We start from the raw sequence: 9,042 nt of genomic DNA, 5'->3' as shown, positions 1-9,042 counted from the left end.
AAATGAGCAAATGAATCCATTCCCTTATGTCAAACATTTTATTCAGCATATTTAATAGAACATGTAAGAGCATCATTTTAAGGATACAGCTTTGTTCATACAGATAGTGTCCACAGAAAAGAAATAAACCTGAAAAGCTTCAACACGTTGGCTGCATTTTTAAAGATTAAAACTGCTCTACTATTAAGATTATTTTATAATTGCTTCTTTACAAATACAGCCAAAGAGGGAAAGATGGAAGGAGTGAGTGATGGCTTGTGCATTTAGATAAAATGCTTGTTTCCTTTTTCTTTTCTTTTTTAAAGAGACTAACACTGAAAAGTATGAATAAAAACTAACATCAAAAGAAAAGATGTACCATATTTTACAGGATTGGAATGGGGGGTTGGGGGGTTGTAGTAGACCAGATCTTTCCAGATGCCACCACAGCAACACTATACCTGACAATGAATCTGTCTTGGAAAAAATCACAGTAATACATTCACACCATGCCAGGAACACGCTCTTTGACCACAGGCCATCTGGACCCTCTGCTGCTTGTTTCCTTTCATCCATTCGTCCATCCGTCTTTCTCTACAGTCTCCAGGGTGAGTGGAACTCGGAGGCGGGGAGAGGAGTGCAGTGTGTTGTCTCGAAGTTTCGCATGTACTTCCGTGCCTGGGAGAGAGAAAAGATGGAGGCGGAATGGAGAATGAGGGGTGTGGGAGGGCAATGAACAAAAAGTGCACAACTTGATTACATTAGGGTTCAGTCTTTCTGGCTCAGTGCCTTACAAATCTCTCCCATCTCTTAAGGATTTACACAGGAGGTGAATAAAGCCTAATTCAGAAGGAATTACCGAGGGAGGAGAAGCATAGCATTAGCTGTAATTGATGGCACTGCTCTTGTTTGATGTTAAATGACTTCAATAAGCTGAGCGTGGTGAAATATATTACACCAGTCAACCTGAGAGCACAGGTGAGCTGGTTCCTATGGCAACCAGAATAGTGTTCCTCGGTGGTAATGATGTCTGTGAATAGCTGTGATGTGCTTTTTTTTTGTGAGTGCTAGAGAAAGGGGGAAGGTAAGCCAACTTTAAACAGGAAAATGGGGATTATTAGAGAAAAGGAAATTAGACTTTGGAACGGTGTGATAAAGACAACAGGTGGCTGCCCTTTAAACCAGACAAGAAACAAACTGCGCACGCTGAAATTGAGTGCTGGATCACAAAAGAGTATTCCCTTACCAAGAAAAGAGCCAGCTGCCGCCTTCCCTCCAGAGTCATATCCTCACCTGGTAACATACATACACAACAGAGCGTGTGAGGTCATGTAAAAGCACTGTGAGGTTAAACATGCATTTATGGGACTAGTACTGTATGCAGTTTATTTGATGGTAAATAACAAAGGACTCTAGGCACTTACCAACACTCCAGGGAAACAAAACATCTCTGTCCGCCTGATACGACTGCAGCACAGACACACACCAGTCATCGTCCACCTCATAGCCACTGTACACAGATGCTGCAGAAACAGAGAGAGTCGACGTTATACACAGCTGATAGAATACCAATTATTCAAATCCTAAATGTGGACACAGTTTCACTTTGGTTTAATACAATTCTAATATACAAGATAATTTACAAAAGAGTAAAGGGAATTATGCTCATTTTCAGGTTATGATTCTCATACTGTCTGTTTGAATATGTCTGTATTTACCCTCTGTCTGAAACTCTGTTTTAGCGCCAGTCTCCTTAAACCCAGTCTGCCAGGTTATTACTGTAGCAGCACTCTACACACACATACACACAGTCATTGAAAAAATTATTAGACCACCTTTGGTTTCTTCATTTTCTTGTTCATTTAATGCCTGGAACATCTAAAGGTTCATTTGTTTTCAGAAATATAATAACAAAAATAGCTCATAAGAGTTCAATTTAAGAGCTGATATCTAGCCATTTTCTATGGGTTTATATAACCATAACCATTATTAAGAAAACCATGGAAAATGGCTAGATATCAGCTCTTAAATTGAACTCTTATGAGCTATTTTTGTTGTTATCATTATATTTGTCCAAATAAATGTACCCTTAGTTGTACCAGGCATTAAAATGAACAAGAAAATAAAGAAAACAAAGATCTAATAATTTTTTCCATGACTGTATATGTTATAGTTGTGATACCTTAACCTCACAGAAGACCTGGCAGCCCATTTAACAGCATTCTGAACAACAATATGCGCCGTGTGTATTTTTCCGTAAAAATTGAGCATTTTGATACTTTCACAGTATTTATACAGCACCAAAACCTGCTACATGTAAAGTGTCCAACACGGTGAAATAGTGGTCACACATACCTTCTTCTAAGGGGTTGGAGGATCCCAGCCATTGTCTGACAACTCTCACCCCTTCATCTGTCATTATTTTTGGATACCTAGGCAGGATAATGACATCATCACTTATGTATACATACATAAGTCACATACATGTATGTCACCTAACAAGTCCAAATACATCGTTTGTATCCAGCAAAGAGAATACTGACCTGAATTGTAGCAGTTTGAGCAGGAGGTTGTTCCCTCTGTTGGACATGATGTCCTCTGGACCCCTTTAATATACAATGTACAACTTATTAATTAGTGACACTTAACTAACTTACTGTAACAATGAATGACTCTAACCCTCCCAGCCTATCAGATAATGCCATTCTTTAAATTTTAATTATAGTGGCTGAATTTATTTATTTAAATTTTAGAGAATCTTAATTGGGTGACCTGACTTTGGATCAAAATATAATTGAATTGCCCCAATTCGACATTCCTATTTCATCAATTTGCTACTAACGTGTGTAAACCCAGTGGAAAATAAACCTGATTTCCTGTACACAGACATTTAAGATGGACTGTGAGGACTCACGTCGTGGTGATGATCTCATCTCTGGTTCTCCTGATCAGCAGCACAGGTCCCTGGTATCTGGAGGAAGAGTAGGAGTTGTGTTAATCATCACTGCTGGCTAGGCCAACAAAAATAAAAGGTTAGTTTCATATTTGCACTCCAATATGTTGTGTAATGTTCTCTGATGCAGACTTTGACTTTTATGATCAGAGTCACTATAAACAGACTGTCCCACTCACTTGAGAAGCTGCTCAGCGTTGTTGAGGTTCATGTACTGCCTCACTGTGTGTTGTACCAACGGCCCTAAGAGAAAACAAAGATATTGCTAAACCAAAGCCCCCTGCTGCAAACATTTAATAGACTGTATGGCCTTTAACCTCTACTACTCACTCCAGCTGTCTGGCATGACTTTGAGGGCCAGAGGCAGGAGGTCATCGAAGGAAGCATCCAACACTAATGATTGGATCTCTGGGTATGACATCGCTGCCCAACTGGCTGAGAAAGAAAATGGAGAGATAGACGGACAAAATGAGGAGTAGGGATAAACAGAACAACTTAACAACACACTTCACATTAATAGCATAGTGCCCATTAGGTATTGTTGTGGTTGTTTTTACACTACAGGAGCTGTTGAGCTCAAACTTGCAGAGTACACCTGGTGGTTCTCGTGTGGTTGTTCTGGTCCAGAACAGAGAGGGATTATAGTGTTTACACTTGTCCAAACAAACTGCACCAACGGGGAAAACGGACCAGAGTACAATTTAAGCGGATTAAAAAGCGCTTGTGTTAAAACGCCCTTTATGTACCTGTGAATCCTCCTATGGACCAAGCATATACGACAATGTCCGTGAGCTGGAAGCCAAGTTTGTGCATTGCAAACTGGATCACTACATCCATGGCGTTGGCTTCATTCTGGGGGAATGGCACTCCCTGGCAGACGGATAGAAGTAAAAAAAGCAATAATCATGCATTATTAAACATAACAGTGACACTCAATCCACCTATAAAACCATGCACTTCCGAGGAGGTCACAGATTTACAATGTTTTATAACACTCCAGTGATGCTAACCACCATGGGAGTGTCCTCAGCCTCTTGCACAACACTGTCAAACTGAAACCAGAATTTCAACATGCCATTGTTTTCCATCTCGACTAGGCGTACACTGGAAGAGAATGCTATTTTGAGCATGTAATACCAAATCTGAAAATGCTGCTTACCGTACTGCCTCCAAACCCAGGGTGGTTCCAGCCCAGTACGGAGTAGCCACCTATGGTGCGCATAAGCAACATGTAACTACAGTATAACTGAAGTAAAAAAACATTTCAGATCTTCTTATCTTGGACTCCTGTGAAGTAGCGGATTCCTCACCCTCCAGTGGAGTGTTCATGCAGCCCACCTCATAGAAGCCTGCATTCCCCTCACAGCAGATGACCTGTGGCAGAATTCATACACTTCAAGAGCTGCCCGTAATGTGACTGATGTGACACGAGTCTGGTTGGACCCTGGAACAAGCCCGGGGCACAAAAACAACAAATCACTGCAGACACTAACCAGGGTCTGGCCATTCCGTCCCCCGTCTCTCCTTCGATCCACAAACATTGTGTCAATCTCATTACCATCGCAGGCTACCAGCTTGTTCCTTTGTCCGTCAAACTGTGACAAAATAAAGAGATATAAACAGAGGACGATGCTCAGAACTCATTCAAAATGTACATAAACAGTTAGAGAGTGAGTGTGTATTTTTTTTTTTACCTCTTCTATTAACCTAGCCTGGCCTTGCTGTAGCATGGGCCTCATGGCTTTCTGCAGTAAACCTACAGAGCCGGGGTACAGCATCCTCCTCCCAAATGAGTGGGCAATAAGAAAACTGGAGAAAAAAGAAGATAGACTTGACAATACTCTAGCAATATTAGATAAATAATGTATAGTTTAAGATGTGAACCTTGTATACTCACTATACTTTCTGATGGTGCGGCATAAACTTAATTTACCTGATCACGTGGCATGGTAGAGTGCGCACAGAGTGGAGCACACTGTCTGCTGCTCCTCTTAATCTGGGCTCTGGCTTTAGCAGAGACACACCAGCCTTGGATAGTTTTCTGTCAAAAACAGAGTCAGACGCTTACAATTGAAAAGATGAGCCACAAAGTACTTGACAACGAATGCATTTATGAAATGGACTTCACAGGGATTTCTCTGAATGTATTCATAATGGACTGACCCTGGTGAGAACGGAATTGCAGCAAACCCATGGCCATTTCAAATGGGAATAAAAATATTGAAAAAAAAAAACTTACGGATTGCTGACTTCTGTCCAGCTGAAGTCTGAAGGCCAGCACGAGAAGTCAAAATCATAGCACCTCAGTTTTTTCTACATTGAAAGCACAAAGAAGAAAGAAGTTGTCCTTTGAGTGCTGATGTATTCGTTCAGAAACTTATAAGCACAGGAGTTATTATTTTGTCCCCTTACCCCCCCTAAATGGTCATACTAACACCAAGAGCAAATCCTGCAGTACTTGTTATTGTCATGACCTCACCTTGTTTGCTGGTGTGTGATTGTTCTTGGTTTCTTCCAGAATGGATATAAACTGAAGATACTCTGAGTTTTTCCATCTACCCCACCCTGGAGGAGAAAGGCAGGAAGAGAACAAAAACAGAGAGATATATATAGGCAGACTACACATGGAGCACAAACATTGAGCTGCAAAGCCTCAATGGTGCAATTAGTATTCTTTGTGGGTGTTGACCTTGTGCAACAGTCTCAATGTTAATGAAATCTTATTGACATGCAGAACACACAACATATGTTATGATATCTAAGCGATGAATGACTGAATGATAACTGAATTAGTCATTGGCTGCCAGTCAATTGAAATCTGTAACCTCACCTCGAAGACAGGCCACTCCGAGAAGACACACCAGCACTGTTCCCACATACTGACTCACTGGAACCAGCTTACTGCTGCAGATGTAACCTAAAAACACACAACAGTGACACAGACATCTACATAACTCCTCTCTCCTGCTAGACCTGAGCCTCATTAACAGGCACCAATACAAAGATTCACAGTCTGACAACTACCCTACAACCATATGCATAAATCAATATCAGAAGCTCAATTATACACTGCGGAGTAGCACACAACCTCAAGCCATTAATTTCTATTTCGGCACAGTCTTACTGGATGATTCAGTTGATTAACTTTATATTAATCCCACTTGTAGGAGAACAGAGAACATCCCCCCAGTGGCGATTTTTTTTTTCTTCTTAATGGGAGGAGAAATGTCATCCAAAAAGAAAAAAATAATTGTCCCTGACAAATGTTCTGAGAAAGACTTCTACTGAAACATGCAAAGCTCAAAGCTCATATTTTTTAAAAAGTAAGAGGCGATTTATATTCTGAGAAAAAATGGCTTAAGTTTGTTTTTATAATTTGTTATGATCCCAAAGTGGAGACTGTTTAAATAACAGTTGGACTGGCTGGTGTGGTTGACATCATTGTCATGATAATAATCTGGGTGATTTAACTTTTTCTTGAATAACCATACGTGGAAGGTGCAATGGACTGAATAAATGTGAAGGCACCTTGCTCAGGTATTTTGACCATATTCTTTAATTTGGTATTCACATATTTGGTACAGTATATACAAGTGTTGATGGATTACACCCCTTAATATTATAATAATACAATTTTAGTTAACTGAAATGAAATAAGGGCTCCACAAATTTTGCCATACAGCAAGAGGTTTGCGGGTTCAAATCCGGCTTGTGGCTCTTCAGTGTGGATTTTGCATGTTCTCTTTACACTATGTCAATGTTGGTTCTCTCCATTCGCTTTCTCCCACAGTCAGAAGACATGCATCTTAGGTTTAATTGGAAATTAAATTGCCCGTAGGTGCGAATGGTTGTCTGCCTCTATGTGTCAGCCCTGCGATAGCCTCTTGCCCAATGTCTGCTGGGATTGGCTCCAGCCATCCACGACCCAAGTTTAAAGAAATTCAATAAATGATAAAACTGACTTATCACCCAGTCCTCGTCAAGATGATCTCCATTTGTCCCCCTTGGGAACATCAACTAATATAATTATATTTCATGACAAAAAATGTATAATATGGCAACTGTTGTCTCAATTAACTGATAAGGTGACATCTTAAAATGTCTTGTTTTGTCCAAACAGCCAAAAAACAAAAACATTACATTTCCACGAATAAAACAGAGAAAAAGCAGCAATTTCTAACAATGGTGACACTGGAACCAGAAAACTATTGTTTATTTATTTTTATTTGGTCAACAAATCAACTTATATGTATTAATACTTTCAGCTCTGGTCACAACTGCAGTAAATGGTGGAGAAGAAAGAAGTATCTCTGTGTTTCCCATCAAACATAAACAAACAGCCTACCTTTTCTGTACAGATAGCAGAGGAGAAGAGGAGAGCTGTAGTAGGACAGAGACCACAGTGCTGAAGCCTGGAGGGAGAAAAAAACTTATATTTTATGCATTTGTTTACATTTTTCCAGGCAAACGTTTTGCTGAAACTAGTCGCCTACATTAGCCAGTTTAAAGTTAGCAGAAGGAGATTTTTTATTTAAAGGATAGCTATGGCTAATACTGGGGCAGAATCAGCAAAGAGAAAAAGTAAATAATTGGCCCCCTTACCCACTAGACAGGTATGTAATATGTCTGTTTTATTTCTAAAACACAATGTTTTACTTGACAAAACTTCTTAATTATTTTTCATAAAGTATTATTATCACTCATACACCCATACTGACCCAACCGAGGATGCTGTCAGTGTGTTTCTCCAGACTCCGGGGCTGGTAGCTCCATCCCTGCTGTGAGATAAACTGTTGTTAGCTAACGTTAGCTAGCTAGTAGCACACACTGTAGCCGTTTAAAGAGACATGATGATCGACATTCCAGCTCCATACCCTCCTTACAGTAGCTCCGTTAAACTTAACACACATCCTTATTCTTATTATGCGTATTCTGTTTTGTTTTTATGTTTTCTCGTCAGGTTTTTTGCCAAAGTTCCCTCTCTCCAGCTTCCCTCATAGCGTTAGCACAACCAGGTTAATGTCATTGAGGAAAACAGTTTATGTAGCGCCAGCTAGGCTGGCTGTCACTGTGACGCTGAAACCGAAATCAACTGAACATTAAATAACAAACTTATCGACGCGTGGCTGCGATTTCATTCATTCATTTGCAGATTGTCAGCCCGGCTGTGCTGTGCAGTGACAGCAGGGTCTCAATAACAAACACCTGACACTTCCGGAGCCACACCAATGCCAAGAGATTAAAAACGGATCGGTTCTCGCAGTCGGCTGCCCTCAAACAAATGAAAAACATTATAAACATCCCTACCCTCCTCCCGGCTCTGCCTTCAGGTCGGGGTTGGTCCGTTGAACGGTGGATTCTTTGCAAATGAGGCCCTAAAATACAGCGGAGCCACATCCAGCCGGCCATGATTACACTACGAGGACTACGGAAGCCCGCACCGACCAGAAATCTCAAAAGCGTAAGTGCTCAGAAATATTTTTGGAAAGAAATCGTCACCCTGTTAAAATATTCGCCTAACTAATTTTTTTCAAGTTTTGCAGGAAACACAAAAAACTTCACCAAAAGTGTAACATATGACATTTATTGATCATTTCACTCAAAAGGGATGTAACAAATGGCTATTGGCATAGTAATAACACTGTGTGTAAATTATGTAACTTAAGAGAAATAAATGACTTAGGCAATTTTTTGAACATGCCTTTGTGACTTGAGCAAGATATGGTAACACTTTATTTTGAAGGTGTCTAAATAAGAGTCATACAAGCCTGTCAGATACATGACATGACAAGTATCATGAGCATTAATGTTACTTCAAATGTCATTAATGTTCATGACACATCCCATGTCATGTTTATGACACGCTCATGTCACTCTTATGTAGACACCTTCAAAATAGAGTGTTACCATATCTTGCTTAAGTCACAAAGGCATGTTAAAAAAATTGCCTAAGTCACATGTTATTGTGACTTAGGCATAATAAATCCACTTAAGTCACACACTTGACATAGGTCATTAGCTTAAAGGGATAAAATCACATGATCTGATCAACTGAGGATGTAGGTGATTTTACCATAGGTAGCCGGCATCATGAGGAGATGATTTAGGCA

The 9,042-nt window shown here is 40.1% G+C and overlaps 1 protein-coding gene across 2 annotated transcripts; it reads right to left on the bottom strand.

Moving 5' to 3' along the window:
* Positions 1–19: 19 nt before the first annotated feature.
* On the bottom strand, positions 20–8,366 carry abhd16a (abhydrolase domain containing 16A, phospholipase). Of its 2 annotated transcripts, none has more exons than XM_059339326.1 (20): positions 8,240–8,366; positions 7,651–7,710; positions 7,278–7,344; positions 5,763–5,849; positions 5,412–5,497; positions 5,172–5,245; positions 4,866–4,973; positions 4,627–4,741; positions 4,426–4,527; positions 4,243–4,306; positions 4,092–4,141; positions 3,679–3,802; positions 3,263–3,367; positions 3,112–3,175; positions 2,894–2,950; positions 2,523–2,585; positions 2,335–2,411; positions 1,404–1,502; positions 1,226–1,272; positions 20–657 (listed from the first exon to the last, which is right to left on the bottom strand). In XM_059339326.1, the coding sequence occupies exons 1-20, from the start codon at positions 8,339–8,341 to the stop codon at positions 574–576; spliced, it is 1,635 nt and encodes a 544-aa protein (XP_059195309.1). In that variant the 5' UTR covers positions 8,342–8,366; the 3' UTR covers positions 20–573. The 2 variants fall into 2 exon arrangements, with proteins under 2 accessions (XP_059195309.1, XP_059195310.1); XM_059339327.1 differs by having other exon boundaries at positions 7,651–7,707; positions 8,240–8,349.
* Between the last annotated feature and the right edge of the window lie 676 nt (positions 8,367–9,042).

This window comes from Centropristis striata, chromosome 8, assembly GCF_030273125.1.
Source record: "Centropristis striata isolate RG_2023a ecotype Rhode Island chromosome 8, C.striata_1.0, whole genome shotgun sequence".
Taxonomy (NCBI): domain Eukaryota; kingdom Metazoa; phylum Chordata; class Actinopteri; order Perciformes; family Serranidae; genus Centropristis; species Centropristis striata.
The sequence above is the reverse complement of the archived record's forward strand: the minus strand, read 5'-3'. Positions and strand labels throughout refer to the sequence as shown.

Coding starts and splice junctions, on each gene's coding strand:
- abhd16a (XM_059339326.1), bottom strand. CDS start 8,341: ATGGCCGGCTGGATGTGGCTCCGCTGTATTTTAGGGCCTCATTTGCAA. Junction 7,711..8,239: donor AAGGCAGAGCCGGGAGGAGG/GTAGGGATGTTT, acceptor TTTATCTCACAG/CAGGGATGGAGCTACCAGCC. Junction 2,412..2,522: donor CTCAAACTGCTACAATTCAG/GTCAGTATTCTC, acceptor TATCCTGCCTAG/GTATCCAAAAATAATGACAG.